Source organism: Lepidochelys kempii, chromosome 1 (assembly GCF_965140285.1).
Source record: "Lepidochelys kempii isolate rLepKem1 chromosome 1, rLepKem1.hap1, whole genome shotgun sequence".
NCBI classification, from domain to species: domain Eukaryota; kingdom Metazoa; phylum Chordata; order Testudines; family Cheloniidae; genus Lepidochelys; species Lepidochelys kempii.
In genome coordinates this window covers 323,367,451-323,392,620 of record NC_136380.1, presented here as the reverse complement: position 1 = coordinate 323,392,620, position 25,170 = coordinate 323,367,451, and the positions used below count along the sequence as shown (strand labels likewise).

Below are 25,170 nucleotides of genomic sequence, written 5' to 3'. Positions count from 1 at the left end.
TTCGGAGCTGTCGGTGTCCAGAACCTCCAAGTCCTCTGAAGAACCATCTCTCAGCTGCTGAAAAATTTATAGTAAGAAATACGTGTAAGGCATCTTTGTACTTTTTCATAACATGATTTAAAAACCTTTTACGCCATGTATCAAGAGATCCCTTCCGCATGCAGCTTTTAAAAACAACAAACAACAACAAATGCAATATGTCTCTGTGCAGGCTTGATCCAAAAGGCTCTAACCAACCAAGCCTAGTTTCCACTTTTTGTAGGACTCTTTTTTGAGTTTCAGATAATTGAAGATGTTCTGGGTTAGCTAGGTTGGTCGCTTGCCATACTTCCTATCTTTCTTCTGTAGTGGGATAGTTTGTTCTTGTGCCATTAATAATGTCTCTCTGAAAAACTGCTAGCTCTCTTGAACTGTTTTTCCCCTTAAACTTATTTCCCATGGGATCTTACCTACCAACTCCCTGAGTTTGCTAAAGTCTGCCTTCTTGAAATCCATTATCTATATTGTGCTGTTTTCCCCCCTACCATTCCCTAGAATAATTAACTGTATCATTTCATGATTACTTTCACTTAAGTTGCCTTCCACTTTCAAAATCTCAACCAGTTCTTCCCTATTTGTCAAAATCAAATCTTGAACAGACTCTCCCCTAGTAGTTTTCTCTGCCTTCTGAACTAAAAAATTGTCTTCAATACATTCTGAGAACTTGGTGGATAATCTGTGCCTGTCTGTATTATTTTCCCAACAGATGTGTGGGTAATTGAAGTCCCCCATCACCACCAAGTCCTGTGATTTGGATGATTTTGTTAGTTGTTTAAAAAAAAGCCTCATCCACCTCTTTTTCCTGGTTAGGTGGTCTGTAATAGACCCCTACCATGACATCACCCTTGTTTTTTATCCCTTTGTCCTTACAGACAGTCTTTCAACAAGTCTGTCTCCTATTTCCATCTTAACCTCAGTCCAAGTGTATTCATTTGTAATATATAAGGCAACATGTCCTCCCATTTTTCCATGCCTGTCCTTCCTGAGCAAGCTGTACCCTTCTCTACCAATATTCCAGTCCTGCATATTATCCCATCAAGTCTCTGTGATGCCAACTATGTCATAGTTGTGTTTATTAACCAGCATTTCAAGTTCTTCCTGCTTATTCCCCATAGTACACAGTAGGGCTGTCAAGCGATTAAAAAAATTAATTGTGATTAATTGTGCTGTTAAATAATAGAATATCATTTATTTAAATATTTTGGATGTTTTCTACCTTTTTAAATATATTGATTTCAATTACAAAACGGAATACAAAGTGTACAGTGCTCACTTTATATTATAATTTTTATTACAAAAATTTGCACTGTAAAAAAGATAAACAAAAGAAATAGTATTTTTCACCTCATACAAGTTCTGTTGTGCAATCTCTTTATCGTCAAAGTGCAACTTAAAAATGTAGACTTCTTTGTTACATAACTGCACTAAAAAAAACCCATGTAAAACTTCAGAGCCTACAAATCCACTGAGACCTACTTCTTGTTCAGCCAATCTCTCAAACAAAAAAGTTTATTTATATTTGTGGGAGATAATGCTGCCCACTTCTTGTTTACAATGTCACCTGAAAGTGAGAACAGGCCTTCACATGGCACTGTTGTAGCTGGTGTCGCAAGATATTTACATGCCAGATGTGCTAAACATTCATATGTCACTTCATGCTTTGACCACCATTCCAGAGGACATAGGTTCATACTGGTGACTCGTTCTGCTTGATAACTATTCAAAGCAGTGCAGACGACGTATGTTCATTTTCATCATCTGAGTCAGATGCCATCAGTGGTTTGGGTTCTGTAGTTTGCATTGGAGTGTTGCTGTTTTAAGACTTCTGACAGCCTCTTTCACATCTCATCCCTCTCGGATTTTGGAAGACACCCAGATTCTTAAACCTTTGGTCGAGTGCTGCAGCTATCTTTAGAAATCTCACATTGGTACCTTCCTTATATTTTGTCAAATTTACAGTGAAAGTGTTCTTAAGTCGAACAACATCTGCTGGGTCATCATCCGAGACTACTATAATATGAAATATATGGTAGAATGTGGATAAAACACAGAGCAGGAGACATAAAATTCTCCCTCAAGTAGTTCAGTCACAAATTTAATTCATGCATTATTTTTTTAACGAGCATGTTCTCTGGAATGGTGGCCGAAGCTTGAAGGAGCATACGAATGTTTAGCATATCTGGCATGTAAATACTTAGCAACACTGGCTACAAAAGTGCCAGGCGAATGCCTGTTCTCACTTTCAGGTGACATTGTAATAAGAATCTGGCAGCAGCATCTCTCGTAAATATAAACAAACTTATTTGTCTTAGCGATTGGCTGAACAAGAAGTAGGACTGAGTGGACTTGTAGGCTCTGAAGTTTTACATTGTTTTATTTTTGAATGCAGTATTTTTGTACATTTGTAAGTTCAATTTTCATGATAAAGAGATTGCACTACAATACTTGTATGAGATGAATTGAAAAATACATTTTTTTACAGTGCAAATATTTGTAATCAAAAATAAATGTAAAGTGAACACTGTACACTTTTTGTATTCTGTGTTGTAATTGAAATTAATATATTTGAAAATGTAGTAAACATCCAAAAATATTTAAAATAAATGGTATTCTGTTGTTGTTTAACAGCGCGATTAATTGCGATTTATTTTTTAATTGCTTGACAGCCCTATTAAAAATGTAGAAAAACATCCAAAAATATTTATAATAAATTTCCCTTGGTATTATATTATTGTTTAATAATGTGATTTAAAACCATGATTAAACACAATTTTTTCCAATTAATTTTGAGTTAATCGTGAGTTAACTGCGATTAAATGACAGCACTAGTACACAGACATCTAAGATACTGATTTGATTTCCTCTCTCCCCCCCCCCATGTTTTCTCTTGTCATATCCCTGCTACAACAGCCCATGCTTCTCCCAGGTCTCCTTTGGTCTTTTTTCACCAGCCTCCATCAAACAGTTTAAAGCTCTCCTAACTAGATTAGCTAGTCTGTATCCAGACATGCTCTTCTCCTTCCTCGATAGGTGGACACCATCTCTGCTTAGCAGTCCTAGTTCCCGGAACAGCATCCTGTAGTCAAGGAAGCCAAAGCCCTCCTATCAAAACCATCCTCACAGCCAGGCATTCATCACCAGGGTGCATCTCTCTCTCCCTACCCTTGACCAGAAGGATTGAAGAGAACAATACTTGCACCCCCAGCTCCTTCACCCTTATTCTCAAAGCCCTGTATTCGCTTCTGATAGGCTCAGGGTCATACCTTGCAGTATCATTTAGTGCCCACATGGATGAGTACAATGGGGTATTAGTCAGAGGGCTGGATGATCCTTGACAATCCCTTTGTAAAGTCTCCTATATGGGCCCCTGGCAGGCAGCATACCTCCCAAGATGCCTTGTCAGGCTGACAGATGGGTGTCTCTGACCCCTCAGAAGAAAGTAACCAACCACCGCTACCTATGTTTCCTCGTGGGAGTGGTGGCTGTGATCTTCCCAGCCTTGGAGGTACATGGTTTCTCCTTCTCCTCCTTTATGGGTGATTCCTTATTGCTCGTTGCTGGGCATCATAACGGTTCTTCATCACTGTGATGGGTGGGTTGGGAATAGGGGTGGAGCACTGCTTGCTGCCAGAAGTAACCAGCAGCCACTGTCCTCCCTGTGACTGAGCCATATCCTCCTCACCCAGTGGTATGACAGAAGTCCTCTCTAGCTGGATAGCTTCCTTAGCCTTAAACATCTCCATATGAATACTCCCAATGAATTCCTCATGGGCACAGATGCTCCTCAGCCTAGCCACCTCCTCCTGTAGCTCTCCCACCTGCTTCCTGAGAGATTTCACCAGCATACACCTTTCACACTGGAGAGTCCCCCCCAGACTGTCTTTCTGAGAATGGGAAATGCCAGCCACAATCTCTGCAGATCCATACCAGGATCTAGGTAGAGGCATCCATGGCCAGGTTCTCTGTCTGGATCCAGGTACAGATGGAGGAGACAGGAACAGTGTTGGCACTGACTCTTACTAACCATAGCGATTATATTATGACTCCCTCTCAATATCCCTGTTTGCAGTCCCCTATTCGCTAGCTTCCCTTGGTTCCTTAGCCTCTGGCTTTTAAGGCTTTCTCTCCTAGGTCAGCCCTACCCCCTCATTAATCACTCAGGGGGAGGGTGATCACAAGGCTGATTGAGGCTGATCAAAGATGATCAAGGATAATCCAGGGAACAAAGGCTCAAACAGTCCCCAAACACACAATCCCAACTGACCCTGTAACTTTAAATAACCTGAAAAGAGAGAAAAACACACACAGCCAAACAAACTCACTCACCCCAACATTCCTACACACACGTTCATTCAGCAGGGGGATCACCTTCTCTCCCTCTCTTTGCATGTGTTCTTATTGAATTTCATCCTATTTAATTCAGATAGTTTCTCCAGTTTGTCAAGATCATTCCGATGTCTAATTCTAGCTTCCAAAGCTCTTGCAACCCCTCTCAGCTGCTATCATCCACAAACTTTATGAGTGTGCTCCATATACCATTATCCAAATCATTTATGAAGATATTGAATAGAACCAGACCCAAGACAAATCCCTGCAGGACCCCATTCGATATGCCCTTCTAGCTTGATTGTGAACCATTGATAACTACTGTTTTACTATGGTTTTCCAGCCAGTTGTGCACCCACCTTATAGTAAGTTCATCTAGGCTATATTTATCTGGTTTGTTTATGAGAAGGTCATGTGAAACAGTATCAGAAAACCTTTGTAAGGGCACGTCTACACTGGCAAAGTTACAGCACTGGCAGTTCTTCTTCGAATGGTGTCCCTGTGGGTGCTCCACTCTAGGTGTCGGTGCATCCCTGTGTCAGTGCATCTCCGGAGATCGGAGATTTCTCGCAGCAGTACTCGGTCGGGGGAAGGGCGTGCACAGGAGTCATCTCATGCAGCTGTTGGCACCTCCTGCAGCACACGCTCACCCAGCCGTCCCTCAGTTCTTTCTCAACCAGCCTCGGCTGCAGACAGAGCTCCACAGCAGTGCTCTCTTTGATACTTTCTATATATGTAAAAAAAAAAAAAGTTAGTTACATAGTAACTTCTTTTTAGTCTATACTGAGTTACATTGTTTAGTTTGTCTTAGTCTACACATAGTTACATAGTTTAGTTAGTTTCTCTTAAAGAAACAGTCGTGCCAGGCTCAACAGGATTTAAAAAATGTGACTCCTGCCCTGAACCGATGCTGGTCTCTGAAGGCCACACATCCTGCATTCGCTGTCTGGGAGAAACTCATATCTCCCAGAAATGCATACGTTGCACCAGCTTAACAACAAGAGCAAGATGTGACAGGGATCTCTGCTTGAAAATGCTTCTGCTGGAGAAATCCCTCCAACCTCTGCAAGAGACGTCCTCCGGGGAGTCTCATAAACCGAGATCCCTGAGCTCTGATAAGGCTCCGACTTCCAAAACTGTCAGGAAGCAAGCCTTGACCTCTCCAGCAAGGGTCTCTCAGAAAAAGAAAGTTTTCCCAGCGAGGTCATTACCCTCAGTGCTCCACTCATTCAGAGTGAGCACTTATGAGGCACCGGGCTCCTCCGGCAGCATCCCTCAGCGGACCCCTGCTGAGCCCCAGCACACAGCACCGGAGTTGAGATGTCAATGTCCTCCATGGCACCGAGTACCCCGGTGCAGAGCGTGGCACAGGCAGCAACACCGCGATCAATGCTGCCGCCACTGGCACCGACCCAAGACTTTCTGCCGCCTAATAAGCCAAATCCAGCACCAGCAGCGGTCCAACGGTTGACCGGAACCCCAAGGCGGGACCAGCACAACTCCTGCGTCCTGCTGACATAGCAGTTTCTTCGGCACCGCAGTCACCACTGCTCAGCACTGAACACTCCTCGAGCTACATAGCACGGTACCATCCTTCATCTCCTGCACCACTCTCCATGCATAGTGGTGAGGGAGGAGACATGCAGGACAATGGCTTCTCCTCTCAATGTTCATCCCCAACACAGATGAGACCTGCATGGAATGTTGTGAAGCCTGAGCCTCACCCCTCCGAGCATTCACAGCCCAGGTATGCACAGCACTGGTCTTACCCATTACCACCTTACCCCATGCAATGGCCACAATGGGGTCCTTGGCCCACATTCCAGAACCCCTATTCTGGCCCCCCTTCCCCAGCCAAAAGAGGTTCCAGAGTACACCCATCATTACCACACAGAGAAACCTCTGACCCCCCTCCCCGCCCCCCAGACAAAGATAGAAGAGGAAGAGATACTATCTCAGGCAGACCTGGGTGATTCACCACCTGCCCCACGCTCGTCTTCTGCACCAGACAAAGCGGTGACCCCATCTACTGCTACGACACCAGATGACCTGAAACAGTTCCACGAACTTTTCAAAAGAGTAGCAAACAGCCAAGAAATTGCCTTACATAAGGTGTAGGAGAAACAACATAAGTTGTTAAAAATCTTACAACCAGCATCATCGACCAAGATTGCCCTCCCCATGGATGAGGCTATAATGGAGCCTGCGGAGTAATATGTCAAACACCGGCATCAGCACCACCCACCAACAAAAGGGCTGACAGAAAATACTTCATGGAATTTTCAGGTCATGGAATTTTTGTTTTCACACCGTCAAGCCTGTTCTCTGGTAGTAGAGGCTGCTAGTCAGCTCAGTAAACAGCCTCATTTCCGCTCCTCACTGCAAGATAAAGAACACAAGAGACTGGACCTCTTTGGGCGAAAAGTTTACTCATTAGCCACCCTTCTGCTTAGATTTGCCAACTATTCTGCTCTACTAGCAAATTACGACTACTCTAACTATAGTAAAATACAAGAGCTTGTGGAGGACCTCCCTGAGCATAAACGTCCTCAACTCAACACCATTATCAATGAGGGTCAGTTAATAGCCTGCACAGCGCTGCAAGCCTCAATGGATGTAGCGGACACAGCTGCCCGAACAACCGCAATAGCTGTGTTTATGAGAAGAACATCGTGGTTGCAGGCTTTGGGAATTATCCGAAAGAACTATAGCTAAAAGTGGAGGACCTCCCCTTCGATAGGGATAAACTGTTCTTGTCTCAAACAGACGACGTCCTCCATACCATGAAGGCCTCCCAAGCGATGCTGCATACACTAGGCATACACCCACCGCCTAACAAACACCCTTGCTTTACACCATACCAGAGTTCACAAGACACCTCGTTTAACCATCAACAACCAACATACTTCACTCAGAACAGACCCAAACAACGGGCTCAGAGACGACGAGCTCCACAGAACCAGGCCTCATCCATCTACATCTAAGCCACAACTTTGAAGACTTGGTCGACGGTATGCACGACCTCCCCACACCTCTAGCGCTAATAGATACCCCATACCACAATTTAGGTCATTGCCTACACCCATTTTACCGTGCCTGGGCTGTGATAACCACAGATCAATGGGTTTTGGAGATCATACAATCTGGCTACACCATTCCTTTCACATCTATACCCCCTACACTCCCCCCTTCCCCATCCCTCTTCAGGGACCCCTCTCAAGAGCACCTTCTGCAACAGGAAATAGACCACCTCCCACTGCTGGATGCTGTAGAACCAGTACCACATCAATACCGAGGGAGGGGTTTTTATTCCAAATATTTCCTGACAGAGAAGAAAGGAGGGGGATGGAGACCAATCATAGATCTCTGAAAACTCGTATGCAACCACAATAGACCTGTTTCACCAGCTAGGTCTACAGAAAAAGAAATCTACCCTGCAACCAACCCAGCAAATGGAGTTTATTTGAGCCGACGTAGACTCCATAGAAGCTAAGGCAATATTGCCAAACCACAGATTCACTACATTGGTTATTTCCACGGTGACCATCAGCCCACAAACTTGAGTGATGACATGCCTTCAGATTCTGGGACATATGGCAGCTACGACTTTCGTAGTAAAGTATGCCAAACTCCATATGCACTGTCTGCAGCACAGGTTGAGCATGGTCTATGCACCTAGCAAACACTCTCTCAACAGATGTGTGACACTACCACCAAGGGTTATCCTCTCCCTACAATGGTGGACAAAGCCAGGGAATGTATACTCCGGGATTCCCTTTCAACAAGACCCCCTATCGGTGACTATTATGACAGATACCTCCCTGATAGCTTGGGGCGCTCACTTGGGTCACTACAATGTACAAGGCAAATGGTCTGCGACAGAAACCCAACTACATATCAATCTCCTGGAACTCCGCGTGGTACACAATGCATGCTGACACTTCCTCCCCCTCATATAAGAAACCTCAGTCTCTATTCTCACCGACAATGTGGTGTGCATGTTTTACGTCAATCGCCAAGGAGGAGCCAAGTCTCACTTGCTATGCATAGAAGCCATGAATTTATGGAACTTCTATATCCACAACAATATAAACATCATAGCATCATACCTACCAGGGTGCCAAAACAGCCGACAACCTCAGCAGGCACTTCTCAAAGGAACATGAGTGGGAAATCCATGACAGTGTTCTTGACACAATATTCCAAAAATGGGGTCACCCAGTAATCAACCTTTTCGCCTCAGCAACAAATCACAAATGTCCACTATTTTGCTCCAGGGCAGGCCTGGCACAGGGGTTATTAGGGGATGCCTTCCTCATCCTGTGGAACATGTCCCTCATGTACGCCTTCCCGCTGATCCCACTGATCCCACGGGTCATCCGCAAGATACAACTCAACAAAGCATACATCATTCTCATTGTCCCCACATGGCCCAGACAGACTTGGTTTCCATACCCCTCATGTCTAGCAGTCTGTGCCCCACAACTGCTGCCTTTCCAGACGGATCTCCTCTCCCAGAACAAGGGCCTGACGCTCCATCCAGACCCAGCTAAACTCCATCTCAAAGCGTGGGTCCTCTCTGGATCCAACATGGGGAATTGAACTGTTCAGAGAAATTAAAACAGGTATTACTAAATAGCCGTCACCTCACCACTAGAAATACTTACCACCACAAGTGGAGAAGATTCTCCCTTTGGTGTCAGCAAAAACAGCTGGATGCAACCAAGGCGCCTCTCCTATGATCCTAGACTACCTACTAGAACTGAAGGAAACAGGGTTCAGTGAAATTGGAGCATTGATGGCTGAACCACTGTACACTGTATTTACCAAAGACAAAATTATGTTACATGCTCACCCAAAATTCTTGCCCAAAGTGACTACAAATTTTCATATTAACCAAACCATACACTTACCTGCCTTCTATCCCAAGCCACATAACAACTCTCGAGAAGCAAAGTTGCACATGCTAGATGACAGATGGGCTGTAGCCTTCTACTTGGACAGAACTAAACCATTCTGCAAGTCACCAAGACTATTTGTCTCTACAACAGAGCGCTCCATGGGCTCTACAGTATCGACTCAGGGACCCTCCAAATGGGTCTCTACCTGTATTCAAACTTGCTACCACCTGCATCACAAAGAACCCCCCTTGGCATCAGATCCCACTCAATGCGAGCCATGGTGACATAGATTGCATTCTTGAACAATGTCCCCTTAATAAATATTTGTAGAGCTGTAACCTGGACATCGGAGCACACTTTTGCAAAGCATTACACTATCACCCAAGGCCTTGTCTCAGACTCTATTGTTGGCCTTACAGTGCTCTCATCACACACTTATACATAACTCCAAACCCCTACCACCCCTGGTGGGGTACTGCTCTACAAGCACCTAGAGTGGAGCACCCACAGGGACACCACTCGAAGAAGAAGTTGTTACTCACCTTGTGCAGTAACGATGGTTCTTTGAGATGTGTGTCCCTGTGGGTGCTCCACTATCCACCCTCCTCCCCTCTACTTCGGAGTTCACACAGCTAAGCTCTGCGGTAGAGAAGGGATGGTCGGGGGAGTGCGTGCTGCAGGAGGTGCCAACAGCTGCACGAGATAACTCCTGTGCGCACCCTTCCCCCGACCGAGTACTACTGCGAGAAATCTTCAGCACAGGGACACACCGACACCTAGAGTGGAGCACCCACAGGGACACACATCTCGAAGAACCATCGTTACTGCACAAGGTGAGTAATTTCTTACAGCGCCGCTCAGAGAGCGCCAAAGGAAAACCACTTTTGTGTGTTCACACTGACAGCTGCCTGCGTAATAGCATGTTTGCGCTTGCGGCGCTATTCAGAGCGGTGTACTCTGGGCAGCTATCCCACAGAGCACCTCTTTCTCTTTTGCCGCTAAGACTTGTGGGAAGGCAGAAGGGGTCGCAGGGCATCCTGGGTCCTGTCCCAATGCCCCATGATGCATTGCTTCGCATCCCAGCAATCCCTGTGCTTCCATTCGCATTTGACGCCATCTTTCAATGGTTTATGTACTGCACACCCTGTCCTGCCTCTTTCTGGCTGCAGGAATGAATCCCGAGCTGTTGAGAAGAATGCTGTTCACATTGACGAACACGTCACAAGTGGCAGTGGAGTTATTCCTTAAACTACAAAGGCAAGAGGAGTGTGACATTGGTCTCGCCCCGCCTACCAGCTACGACTTGAGATTTCTTGTGGCATTCACAGAGGTGCTGACCACTGTGGAACGCTACTTTGGGCCTCGGGAAACAAGCACTGAGTGGTGGGATCACATCATGATGCCCGTTTGGGATGACGAGCAGTGACTGCAGAACTTTCGCATGAGGAAAGCCACATTCATGGGACTGTGTGATGAGCTCGCACCAGCCCTGTGGCACAAGGACATGAAAAGGAGAGCTGTCCTGCCATTGGAGAAGCATGTGGTGATTGCACTGTGTGGAAGCTGGCTACTCCAGACTGCTACCGATCAGTCGCTAACCAGTTCAGAGTGGGAAAGTCGACCGTTGGACTCGTGTTGATGCAAGTGTGCAGAGCCATCGATCGCATCATGCTTTGAAAGACTGTGACTCTAGGCAACATGCATGAGATTGTGCCTGGCTTTGCACAAATGGGCTTCCCTAACTGCGGAGGGGCGATAGATGGTATGCATATTCCAGTTCTGGCACCAGACCACCTAGCCACCAAGTACATTAATTGCAAGGGGAATTTCTCCGTGGTTCTCCAGGTGCTTGTGGATCACAGTGGGCGTTTCATGGACATTAAAGCAGGGTGGTCTGGAAAGGTGCATGACACACACATCTTTTAGAATACTGGCCTGTTCAAGAAGTTGCAAGCAGGGACTTTCTTCCCGACCAGAAGATCACCGTGGGGGAAGTTGAAATGCCCATTGTGATCCTGGGAGACCCCGCATACCCCTTAGTGCTGTGGCTCATGAAGCCATACACGGGGCAACTTGACAGCAGCAAGGAGCGGTTAGACAACAGGCTGAGCAAGTGCAGAATGACAGTGGAGTGTGCATTCAGCCATTTACAGCGATGCCTGTATGGGAAGGTGGACATGGCCAATGATAATATTCCTATGCTTATAGCCGCGTGCTGTGCGCTCCATGATATTTGTGAAGGGAAGGGTGAAAGCTTCACTCAGGGCTGGACCTCAGAGTCTCAGCGCCTGGAGGCTGAGACTGAACAACTGGAGACCAGGGCTATTAGAGGGGCACAGCGTGGGGCCATAAGGATTAGGGATGCTTTGAGGCATCAATTTGAAGCTGAAAGCCCCTAATATTTGTTGCTATGCTCGGATTGCAGTGCTTGTAATGTTAGGAGGTGATTGGTGCACATTATGCAAGAAGGGGCCTTAGCATAGCTATATATATGTTGCTTTGCAGTACTCTTTTTGCTTTCACTTAATAGAATGATTGCTTTCAAACAACCACAATTCTTTTATTGAAAGACAACAACCAGACGAGAGAGTCAAAGGAAAAAATTAATCAGCAGGGAGGGGGATGGGGGAATGGAAGGAATGGAGAAATGGAAGGTCTCAAGAGGAGGAGGGGTCCCGGGACAGCTACAGATTTGTGTATGTCCAGGGATCATACTCAACCTTCTCCTTTGGAGTATGATGCAGCAGGCGCTGTACTTCAGCAGGGCCAAACTGCAGATGGACAGGTGTTGAGTGCAGTGGGTTTTGGAAGTCCACACTGCTGGACTGTGAGGAGGGAGGAGTAGAATGCTGCAGGTAGAGAGTGAAGTCAGGAGATTGATAAGAGTGTGTTGGCGGTGTGGGGGGATACATGGGAAAAAGTTTTGCTACAGCGGCTACAGGGGAGGGCGGGCGCGGAAGCTTCTCAGTTTGAAGAGCCAGTATATCGCCTGGAGCATGTCTCCTTGGCGCTCCATAACTGTAAGAGCCGCTCCGTGGCTTCTTTCTGGTGTGCCATGTTCAATCCTTTCGTTCCCTCTTCTCGCTGTCCCACCACTCTTTCAATTCCTTTTTCTCGGCGGCGGAGTGTGTTAACCTCACGCATAAAGTCCTCCTTAGTTCTTAGCTGATTTCGAATTCTTCGCAACCGTTCTGCCACTGATATGGGAGGCTGGCCTCCCAAGGTCATCTCTGTGAAGTTTAAATGCAACATTTTACAGAAGCAGTATTGTTTGCAACACAGACAACACTGTTTCAGTGCTTTAAAACACAACCAGTACTCACACACCTGGCACAAACTGGCTGACCCCAGGCAAGCACACATAAGCCACAAGACCCCCCCCCAAATGGTGAATAGCCACAGGGGCAGGCTAAATCACTGTTCCCGGACTCTGCTGTCCACTTGGCATGTGTCTCTTGGGCACTTGGAGAGAGCCAGCACTGGGGGGGGGGGCTGATAATCATTCCTGTCCCCACACTTTCCACAGGAGGTGATCATTTTCAAACATATCTCGCTGTTGAGGGTGAGCAGGGAATCAAGGGAGGGTCTTCTCCAAGCCTGTGGCTTCTGCCCTGGGCCCTATGCGGCTAGCCTGTGTGCAGCTATGGTCTCTTCCCCGCCCCGCCCTGGTGATGGCACAGTGGCATAGAAAAGTTACCGTTAATGGGGCAAGAAACAAAGCAGCTCTGCCGAGGAACTTGCGGGAACAGATTTCCTCGTATCTCCACGAGAGTTTCCTGGAGATCTCTGAGGGAGATTCCCATGAATAAGGGAGTGATCAACAGCCTGTTCTGTTGCTCAAACTAGGCATGAGGTGGGAGACAACCCTGCTTTCTGCAACTTTCCTGCCCCCAACAACTTGCTTCAGCCATTCCCAAAATCAGATCCATTTACCAGAGGCCTCCTCTCAGGTTTGCGCTTCACCAATATCCGCCTGCTGTAACTGTTCTGGGCTCCTCCGGGGTAGAAAAGAGTTCCTGACTGCATGCATCTCTCGCCTCCGAGTCATCCTCTGCCTCTGGTTCCCCCATCCCCCTCTTCATCCAAGATTGCCTCCTCCTGGCTCGGTCCACTCTCGACTGACAATGAAGCTAACCAAGTATCCAAAGGGGACTTTGCAGTGGAGGTGGGGTCACCACCGAGTATCGCGTCCAGCTCTTTGTAGAACTAGCAGCTTGTGGGCGCAGCACCAGAGCGGCGGTTTGCCTCTCGCGCCTTGTGGTAGGCGTTGCGCAGCTCCTTCACTTTGACTCTGCACTGCAATGTGTCCCGGTCATGGTCCTTTTTTATCATGCATCTAGAAATCTGTCCATAGGTATCAAAATTCCGACAGCTTGTGACTGCATTGCCTCCTCTCCCCAAATACTGATGAGGTCCAGCACTTGGCATTGCTCCAAGCAGGGGATCGCCTGATGCGTGGAGCAGGCATGGCCACCTGGAAAGATGCACTGAGACCACTCCACGCATCACCAAGCAAACAGGAAGGGGACTTTCAAATTTGCAAAGGAATGTACGAGGTGGGGCTGACAGTTGGTCACCTGAGGGCAGGGCAGTAGAGTTCAAATGGATGGCCAGAGAGGTGAGAACAGGCATTGTGGAATACCTCCCAGAGGCCAGTCGCAGCTCTGTAATCGCCACGGTGTCCACACTGGCACTGCAGCGCTGTAACCATGGTGCAGAAAGCTGTACGCCTCTCGTTGGGGTGGGTTTTTTTAGAGCGCTGCATCTGCGCAGTCTCTGTGCACTAAATGGCTTGGCAGTGTGTACACCTCGGGAGTTACAGCACTCGAAGCTGCTTTACTGCACACAAACTTGTCAGTGTAGACCGGGCCCCAAATTGAGATATATCACATCTACTCATTCCCCCTATCCACAAGGCTTCTTACCCTGTCAAAAAAGGATATTTGGTTGTTTTCTGAGTGCTACTTATCACCTCATTCTCTTCTAGGTGTTTGCAAATTGATTGCTTAATTATTTACTCCCTTATCTTTCCAGGTACCAAAGTTAAGATGACTAGTCTCTCATACCCTGGGTTGTCCTTATTCCCCTTTTTATAGATAGTACTATATTTTCCTTTTGCAGTCCTCAGGTATCTCCCATCCTCCACAAGTTCTCGGAGATCTCGTTAGCCAGTTCCTTAAGTATTCCAGGATGTATTTCATCAGGTCCTGCTGACTTGAAGACATCTAACTTGTCTAAGTAATTCTTAACTTGTTCTTTTCCTATTTTAGACTCTGATCCTACCCCATTGAAACTGATGTTCACTGTTAGTCGTCTGATCACTGTTAGGTTTTTTTGGTAAAAACTGAAACAAAAAGGGCATTTAACACTTCAGCCATTGCTGCATTTTCTGTTATTGTCTTTTCCTCCTTACTAAGTAATCAGCCTACCTTGTCCTTGTTCTTCCTCTTGTTTCTCATGCATTTGTGTAATGCTTTCTTGTTACCCTTTATATCACAAGCTAGTGTAATCTCGTTTGAGTTTCGGGTCATTGAAGATCTGCTGGTTAAGCCAGAGTGGCCTTTTACATACTTTCTGTCTTTCCTATGAATTGATATAGTTTGCTCTTGTCCCCTTAATAATGTCTCTTTAAAAAACTGCCAACTTTCCTGAACCTTTTTTTTCCCTTAGACTAGCTTCCCCTGGAATCTTATCTACCAGGTCTCTGAGTTTCCTAAAGTCTGCCTTCGTGAAGTCCATTGTCTTTATTCTGTTTTTCCATTTTACCATTCCTTAAAATCATGAGCTCTGTCATTTAATGATCAGTTTCATCCAAGCTGCCTTCCACCCTCAATTTCTCAACTACAGTAAAGGTTGTGTTATCCAGCACTTAATCAACCAGAAAGCTCTATTAACCTACATTTCTGATATCTCCCAATACAAATCTTCAATCTAGTGACCTGGACTAGTGTACTGTCCAGGAGGTTATGCAATTGCACATTCTGCACTCCCCTTTTATGAAAATGAGGCAGAAGACAAGTAAGCAAGCTGATATCAGGGATTTATTCAGAAAAGCAGCTTCCAGGATGCGTCCTAAGGTTATTGCAGATTCAGCCCAATCTTCTACACCTTCTACATCTACAACGGTAATTGATGTTGATAATGATGACCCTGAGGCACTGCAAGATCCTGAAGTGCCGTCTGAATCATCAAAGAAAGATTAAATTGCTTTCAGTTTAGGTGTAAGAATCTGAAGTGCCTTGCAAAATCTGAGAGGGATGGGGTATGGAGCGTGCTTTCAGAAGTCTTTAAAAGAGCAACACTCCGCTGCATAACCTACAGAACCCGAACCACCAAAAAAGAAAATCAATCTTTTGCTGGTGACATCATACTCAGATAATGAAAATGACCATGTGTCAGTCCACACTGTTTTGGATTGTTATCGAGCAGAACCTGTCATCAGCATGGACGCATGTCCCCTGGAATGGTGGTTGAAGCATGAAGGGACACATGAACCTTTAGCGCATCTAGCACGTAAATATCTTACAATGCCAGCTACAATAGTGCCATGCAAACACCTGTTCTCACTTTCAGGTGACATTGTAAACAAGAAGTGGGCAGCATTATCTCCTGCAAATGTAACCAACCTTGTTTGTCTGAGCGATTGGCTGAACAAGAAGTAGGACTGAGTGGACTTGTAGGCTCTAAAGTTTTACATTGTTTTATTTTTGAATTCAAGTTTTTTTCCATAATTCTATGTTTGTAAATTCAACTTTCATGGTAAAGAGATTGCACTACAGTACTTGTATTAAGTGATTTGAAAAATACTATTTCTTTTGTTTTTTCACAGTGCAGGTTCTTATAATAAAAAATAGATATAAAGCGAGCACTGTACACTTTGTATTCTGTTTTGTAATTGAAATTAATATATTTTAAAATGTAGAAAATATCCAATATATTTAAATAAAGAGTATTCTATTATTGTTTAATAGTGCGATTAAGCGCAATTAATTTTTTTAATCTCTTGACAGCCCTATCCAAAATTAAAGGCTACTTTTGAAATTTTTAATACCTTGTACTCCACTAGCACAGATGGGAAATAATTTTGATATTTGAAAAGAATTGAAACATATACAGTGTATGCCGGTTATTAACAATCATGGTATTGACAACTTCTGGTTACTAATATGCCACTTACTGAATTTTTTTTTTTTTTTTTTTTTTGCGATGCAGCCCCATGGGGCCCTAGCACCACAACTTGTTGTGAAAAGCTCCTGCAACAGGGAATTTTCTGGGGCTGGAGCCAGGGAAGGAAGCAGCCTGTAGCTAATGCTCAGCATGTCCCATCACTTTGGTCCCTGGCTGCAGCACTGCAAACTTGCTGCTGCGTTACAATCAGGAAGGGAAGGGTTGGGACGCGTGAAGCTTGGGTCCCTGGTGCCAGGGCAGAGTGCACCTCAGAAAGTGTAGGGAGAGGTACCATGTAGCCCTGCAGGCACCCAGAACACCTGCTTCCTGTGTAAAGCTCCAGCTCTGGGCTGCAGTCTCCCACCCCACTGCTACTCTCCCTGCAGACTTCCCTCCCAACCTGCAGTACCAGGACTCTGAAAAACCAGGGGGGCTGCAGCCCAGTCACCAATGCTTTCCATAGGGAGCAGGAGTACTAAGGACCCACAAGGCTGCATGGGACCTCCCCCTGTACTCTCCAGGGCTTGATATACCTCAGCAATTCCTTCCCTGGCTGCACTGCCAAAGAAGGAAGTGCTGTGATGTGCCAAGCACAGGCCACGGGCTAGTTTCTAGGGATGCAAGTAGGGAAAGCATATCTTAGTGCTTCCTTCTTTGGCTGCAGCCCCACAAACCTCACTTATTGGTAACTGTTGAATAATGGCATCTAAAATATGAGCATCACAGACTTCAGCAATTCGTAGTTTGTGTTGAACTCCTTTTTTAAAGAAAAATTTGAAAATGCTTGTCTGATCTGGGATTTTTGGAGGGGAAGGTTTGAGCTTTCAAATCAAGCTATTCCATAAATTAAAGGTTCAGTCATGAGAAGCAAGAGGGTTTGTGTTGGTGTGCTTCCGTGTGCATTAACAGAGCTATGCCAGCAAAAGCATTTGGGAAAAGAGGCAAGACTACTCCCATTTTCACCACTTGCATCAGGGGCAGGCGGGGATATCGCTGCTTACATGACCATGAATCACAACCACCCTAACATTACAAACGCAGTGCAAGACTATGGCAGATGAGTTTAAGAAATTTCAGGAGTTTTCTTTCCTGAGCAAAAAAAACCTTTTATGTAGTAGCTACAACATATAAATACATAGTATTACCTTAGACCCCTGTAATTTGACTCTTGGTCATTGTCATTAGATTTTGTAATGTACTGGGTCAAACACAACCCTGGCATTGGTTGCACTTTTATAAAACCGTGGTCTCTATTCCTTGCTTCTGAACAAAAGTCTTGAATGGACTTAGGTAACAGATCCCCTTCATTACTTCTCCATAGAGATAAAAGGTTATTTTACCTCTCACAGATTAGCGCTCTGTAAATAACCCCAAAACAGTCTTAAGATCAGAAGAAGTTTAAATAAACACGGTTTATTAGGAAAAGTAAGAGAGATGCTCATCAAGAATAATATATATGGTATGAAAGCATGTCTTTGTATAGGTAAAACTAATCTTCACTGGTACATACTTAGAGGTAGTAAGAGAAATCGGACAATCAAATGCTTACATCTTTAGCTTGGTATGTCAGTCACTCATGGTCTGTCAAAGCTTGAGCATCACTGACAAGATGTAGGTTCTATCTGTCAGTTTGAATCCCACCCTTGTATTGAGCTTTTCTATTTTGTCAGTGAGATTCCTTTTCATATATTCGTTTGTCTTTGACGTAAAGATGTTTGCTGTATTATCATATTGATTATAGTGTTCTTAGGCTTTATTCACTTCAGGTGCTGTAATGTCTACGCCCAGTCATTTATCTGCTCGTAAACAAAATTTCTGCCCTTTTAATAAACATACTTATTTTGCTTTTCCTATCTGAATACTCAGTTGTGTGTTCCAATTTTATTCAAATCTCATCCTTCATGTTTGTGAAATAGTGAGCTTTTCAGACTTATGTGAGAATATTTGCAATGAACCTCTTCCAGAGAAGAGACAATTCTGTGACAACTCTGTCATTTGATAGCTTAGTCTACCAGGTTGCATATCTTGGATTTTCCCTGGAAAAAGGACACTTTCCTGGCTTCAAAGCTGAGTTGCATTCCCAAGTGAATCCATTATAACATACATCTGATCTTTATGTTTTAACAGGTAACCCTGCACAGCCCACCTCGCTCCACTATATGAACCCATACCAACTGAATGCTTATGGCATGGCACTGAAGGCAGTAGGTGAAATCATTCAAGATTATGATAGTGACAAAATGTTTCCTGCTCTAGGTTTTGGGGCTAAGCTGCCCCCAGATGGAAGAGTATCGCATGAATTTGCTTTGGTAAGAAAATGCATAGGAATTCAATTTTTAATAACTTTTCTTGCATGTTTAGCAAAGTTATTTTGTGGTTGTACGTATGCTTGAATTCCTTGCAGTACAGAAAATCTTTGAGAGTACAGTAGTAAATTCTGGCCTCTTTTTCTGAAGTATTTTTTTGTATTTTGATCACAACTGGCAATAAAACCGAAGAAAATGTTCTACCAGTTGGGTCATCCAGCTTTCAAAAGCAAACTACTTTCATATTCAAGGTAGCAGTTTCAGCAGTCTTCATCAGGACTAAGTTATAGACAGAAAGCCCGAATAGTCAGGAAGTCCTTTAAACCCCAAAGGAGGAGGAAGAGGTAATCTTCCTAGGCCTCAGCTGCAGTAGCTTGACAAACAATTACTGCTTCTTCTAGCCATCCAGTTGGAGGATATGATCACACCAAGGTCATCTTTCTTCATCTGTCCCACTTTTTGGGGACTAATTGTGTCCCAATTTGTACATGTATAAAAGGCAAAATCTTCAAACTGAAGGATCCTACAGATAATCGAATAGGGTGTAAAAGTGAAGTGAAGGGGTCAAATTTATGAATTTGCCAGGGTGCCAGTTACATTTTAAAGCTGAAATCTAACAAACAAGATTGGCCAATTTGGTAGATATTTTAGCTGATACTTGAGTGAAATGTAATATTGAGTCCAGAGAGCATAAGTTGACTAATCTTAACACTAGGTTCTTCTCATCTCTTACTTTGGACAGTACTTTTTCAAATCAGGACACTTAGGGATAGCAAGGAGTACGATTCCCATGTCACATAGACATACTCACACTAGTTTTCATTGAGCCAACATATTAAGAATACTAGTGTAGCATGGACAGTGGTGATTGGTAACATGGGCTAGCTGTGCTGAGTGCAAACCAGCCTGAACTCTGTGGGTATGCACTCAGCAAGGCTAGCCCTTGCCACTGCCTATGCTACCTCAGCTACACTATTATTTTTAGCATGCTAGCTCAAGGAGAGCTAGTGCGAGTATGTCTGTGCAAGCTGAGAATCCCAACCCCAGCTCTAAGTGTAGACATAACCTTAGTTATTCTTAACCAATCAACAAGTTTTATTAATTTGCCAAGAACCACCAAGGTATATAATCAACAGTTTAAAGAGGTTTATAGATTAAGTTTGGGTACCAGATGTTCCAGGCATTCACTGAGCACAACATACAGTCTTGAAAGCTATTGACGTAGACCAGTGTTGGATTCAAGCAGTTATTCCATACAACATAAAATTGTTAAAATGTCTTATTACATTTACTTATAATCATCAGTTATTAATTTCTTCAGTATTTCTAATACATTTATTGTACTTCAAAGTATTTCTCCAAGGAGTAAAGTTAAACTTTTTTAAGTCACTCTTATAAGTGTGGTCCCTCCTACTTCTAGTTTGTTTTGAAAGGGACAAATTTAAAGCATCAAAAGCAATTACTTAAAAGTTTTTCTTGGAGGTTCCTCTTAGGTCACTTTCCTTGGACTTATCAAGGAGAAACAAGCATACAGCATTGTGATGGGTTCCCCCTAGGGTTCCACCTGGAACTGGGGTACCACTGAGCCCCCTGACCCACCAGCCTGGGCTCCCTCTCATGGTATACTCCTGTGACAAGCTGCAGAGCCCTCCAGCCTGCACTTTCACCAGCATACATACAGGTAGGGACACACCCAGCAGCAGTTACATGCAAGCTTTCTGACCAGTCCCTGCATTGGAAGGCTACAGCTAAGGCAACTCCTCAGACACGCACCCCCTCTGGAGTATAAACCCAAAATTCTTCAAGTGATTGCTCATGTCAGTTCCGAGTAGGTGTGTGCACCGCATGCACAGTCGGAAGGTTTTCCCCGAGTGGTACCCGTTGGATCTGCTGTGGAGCCCCCTAAAATGGCGGCTTCATGGCAGTGTATATAGGTCCCTGCCGACCTGCTGCTTCTTCAGTTCCTTCTTACCACCAGTGATGGCCACTGGAGTTTCTCTCTCGCCTCGGGCAAGCGATTCCCTAGCATTTCCTGTCTTTGTTTTGTAAATAGTTTTATTAGCATAGTATTGTTAGTTTTAATGGTTAGTAGTTAAGGGGCTTTGTTGGGGGCTGCCCCCCGCATGCTCTCCCCTTTGGGGACTGGGGCATACCTCGATCTCAAGGCTTCAAACCCTGTGGGTCCTGTCAGAAGCCTATGCCCAGGGGAGAGCCTCACGATTCCTGCTTAAAGTGCTTAGGCGAGGCCCATCAGACTGATAAGTGTAAGATCTGCAGGAGCTTCCACCCAAGAACGAAAAAAGAGAGGGATTTCAGACTTAAGCTTCTCCTTATGAAGTCGGCTCTTCGCCCCCAGCTGGCACAGCCTGTGTTGGCACCAAAATCCAGCACTTTGGTGTGGAGCAGACTGGCCTCGGTAAGAAAGGCCGCCGTGCTGGTAAAGGACCCGGCACCCAGAGACTCACAACACTGCCACTGTCCGGCATCAAAGACAAGTTCGACGGCCTCTTGGCACTGGTCACGCTCACTGGTGCTGCATAAGAAGCAAAGAAGAGCTGAGAGGGGGCGTTTGCCAACAGTCAGAGCAGTGGAGTGCCATGGTGCCCACGGAGTGCATCCCATGCTGGGACACTCAACTCCTGCTCAGGCGAAACTGGCTCTGTTGACTCCGGCTGCACAGGTGGAACCATCGAGTCCAGTCCCATTGTACTCACTGGCACGGAAGAGCCAAATATGGGAGTTGGACCTGCCATGTACCCCGGACACATTTTAGGCTGCAAGGGACCTCATAGAGATGACGGGCCAGCAGTCTCCAGCACCACACAAGGGGCCAGTTTTCTCCAAGGGCAAACCAGCCATGCTTCATCAACTGTCCCCCTCACCTGGACATCGCTCTCCTAGGCACCGCTCTCCAAAACCATCCCACATGGCACTCCTGTGGTCCTCAAGGTTGGACTCAACCTCTGAGCCTGAGTCATATATCTCCAGGCAGAGCCGGCACCATTCTCATTGTTCCCAGTGAAGGAGGCACACCAGGTCCCTAAAATGCCCTGGGATCCCCTCAATGGAAAGCTTCTACGCAATGGCCTTTCTGGACCCCCTTGGCATTCCATCAAGCCCAGGGGCCAAGCTCCAGGTCCCTGTCTGTAGCCTCAGACAGGCAGGGCCTCCCCATCTTCCTCGATGGTGAGGGAACCTCCAAAAGGATCAAAGAGTCCTGTGGCACCTTATAGACTAACAGTCGCATTGGAGCATAAGCTTTCGTGGGTGAATACCCACTTCGTCAGATACATCTGACAAAGTGGGTATTCACCCACGAAAGCTTATGCTCCAATACATCTGTTAGTCTGTAAGGTGTTACAGGACTCTTTGCCGCTTTTACAGATCCAGACTAACACAACTACCCCTCTGATACTTGATCCAAAAGGATTTGGATTGGAGCCCAGCACCCAACCTGGCACTGAAGTCAGCACCGAGGCCTCACCATGCTTGCCACCACACAGGCGGCATCACTGAGGGAGGAACCTGTGCCCACGGGGGCTTCTTCATCTTCCTCCCAAGACAATGTGGTAGTGGGCTCATCTTCCTCTTTGCCAGCCATGGACAAGTAGGGCCCATCAAGAGCTGCTTAGAAGAGTAGCTCAAAACTTAGGTCTTCAGGCAGAAGAGGTATCAGAAGGCATAGATTCTATGGTGGATATTCTGACGCCAGAAGGGCCTTGCCCTTGATCAAGACCATTCAGAACACCACAAAGATCCTGTGGCAAACTCCTGCCTCCATTCCTCCCACGACAAAGTGGGTGAAAAGGAAATACTTTGTACCTTCCAAGGGGTACAAATACCTTTTTCACCCACCCTCAGCCAGGTATGCTGGTCGTGGACGTGGCCAGCACCAAGGAAAGGCAAGGGCAGCAATGTCCTACACCAAAATCCAAAGAGGCAAAGAAGTTGGACCTCTTAGGCTGTAAGGTCTATTCCACCGGAGATCTCTAGCTTCGAATTACTAATCAGTAAGCAGGTTTCAGAGTAACAGCCGTGTTAGTCTGTATTCGCAAAAAGAAAAGGAGGACTTGTGGCACCTTAGAGACTAACCAATTTATTTGAGCATGAGCTTTCGTGAGCTACAGCTCACTTCATCGGATGCACTTCATCCGATGAAGTGAGCTGTAGCTCACGAAAGCTCATGCTCAAATAAATTGGTTAGTCTCTAAGGTGCCACAGGTACTCCTTTTCTTTTTAATCAGTAAGCAGTGCTCAGCCACTACAATTTTAATTCTTGGAACTCTCTGTCCAAGTTTAAGGAGCTCCTACCAACAAACTCTCGATCCAACTTGGGAGCTGCTCTCGAGGAGGATAAGGCGATTGCAAGGTCTTCCTTGCAGGCTGCATAGGATGCAGCGGACTCGGCCACCCGCACAATGTCCACTGCCATTGTTATGCGCCAAAGCTCATGGCTGCAGGTCTCAGGCCTCCCACCAGAGGTACAGCAGGCTATCCAGGACTTGCCTTTTGACAACCTAAAAGACTCTAGGGCAACCATAAAGTCACTGGGTCTCCACATGCCAGCCCTGCAGAAGAAGCATTTTAAGCCTCAGCTCCTGCTTCACTTCTACCCCTCTCCGCATAGACAGGACTATAGCAGAAAATGGGGTAGAAATAATAGGTGAAGGCCCCCACAGTCCTCCTTGAACCAGGGCTGGGCTCGACGAGGCAGTCTCCGGCTTCCAAGAAAACTTTTTGAAAGTGCGCCCTCGGGCAATGCACCAGTCCACATCCTGTATCCTTCCCCACCTTTTGTGAACCATCTATCCCATTTCTACCGTGCTTTGGCCCAAATAACCTGAGACCGGTGGATCCTGAGCACAGTAGAATTGGGATATTCTTACCAATTCTGTTCCCTCCCACCTTCCCCCCAACTGTTGCCAAGAAGGCCAATGGCATTTTGGGATGTATAAGTAGGGGCATTGCCAGCAGATCGAGGGACGTGATCATTCCCCTCTATTTGACATTGGTGAGGCCTCATCTGGAATACTGTGTCCAGTTTTGGGCCCCACACTACAAGAAGGATGTGGAAAAATTGGAGAGTCCAGCGGAGGGCAACAAAAATGATTAGGGGACTGGAACACATGATTTATGAGGAGAGGAGGAGGGAACTGGGATTGTTTCATCTACAGAAGAAAAGAATGAGGGAGGATTTGATAGCTGCTTTCAAGTACCTGAACGGGGGTTCCAAAGAGGATGAATCTAGACTATTCTCAGTGGTAGCGGATGACAGGACAAAGAGTAATGGTTTCAAGTTGCAGTGGGGGAGATTTAGGTTCGATATTAGGAAAAACCTTTTCACTAGGAGGGTGGTGAAACACTGGAATGCGTTACCTAGGGAGGTGGTGGAATCTCCTTCCTTAGAAGTTTTTAAGGTCAGGCTTGACAAAGCCCTGGCTGGGATGATTTACTTGGGGATCGGTCCTGCTTTGAGCAGGGGGTTGGACTAGATGACATCCTGAGGTCCCTTCCAACACGGATATTCTATGATTCTCCCCGTCCCTCTTCAGGGACCCTTCTCACAAGCAGCTTTTAGTGCAGGAAGTGCAGATGCTCCTACATTTCGGGGCAGTAGAGGAGCTCCCTCTAGAGTTCAGGGACAAGGGTGTCCACTACCATTATTTCCTAATCCTTAAAGCTAAGGGTGGCTAAGGACTATTTTAGACCTGCAAAACCTCAACAGATTCATGAAGAAGTTGAAGCTTCCATCATTGCATCTCTGGATCAGGGGGACTGGTACCCCGCCCTCGAGTTGGACATGTATTTTCACGTCTCCATAATTCCATCTCTCAGAAGATTTCTTCAATTCGTGGTAAACCATCTCCACTATCAGTTCACGGTCCTCCCCTTCAGCACCTTGGTGGCCCCTCAGGTGTTCGCCAAGAGCATGGGGGTCATAGCAGCCTACCAACGGATGCAGCAGGTGCAATTATTTCCCTACCAGGACGACTGGCTAATCAACGGCCAATCTCGAGCCCAAGTGGAGGACCATGTGAGCCTGGTGCGCATGAAGTTACTCAGGATTGGCCTCATTCTGAACATAGCAAAGTCAACTATAATCCCCATTCAGAAGATAGAGTTTATCAGAGCCCTGCTAGGCTTTTCTTCTGGAAGCTCATTTCCTTGCCATGAGCGCCATCATAAAAGATGTCAGCAGATTCCCCATCATGACGGCACAGAATTGCCTAAAATTACTCAGACATATGGCTGCTTGCATTTATGTGGTACAGCATGCCAGACTCTGGCTTTGTCCCCTTTAGGATTGGCTGGCCCGAGTTTACAGGCTGAACCAAGAACACCTAGACAGACTGGTCACTCTTACTCCTCGGGTCACTCTTAGTCCCTCCGGTAGTGGCTCGACTCACAAACAGGATGTGCTGGAATACCCT

At 45.8% G+C, this 25,170-nt stretch overlaps 1 protein-coding gene across 10 annotated transcripts in view; it reads left to right on the top strand.

Annotated features, from left to right (window-relative positions):
- The window catches only part of CPNE8 (copine 8), a 296,005-nt gene that overhangs the window by 197,304 nt on the left and 73,531 nt on the right, over positions 1 to 25,170 (top strand). For all 10 annotated transcript variants that reach the window (XM_073328405.1, XM_073328394.2, XM_073328396.1 and 7 more), the window contains one exon: positions 18,561 to 18,742. In XM_073328405.1, the coding sequence (XP_073184506.1) occupies positions 18,561 to 18,742 (182 nt within the window). The remainder of the gene's footprint in view (positions 1 to 18,560; positions 18,743 to 25,170) is intronic.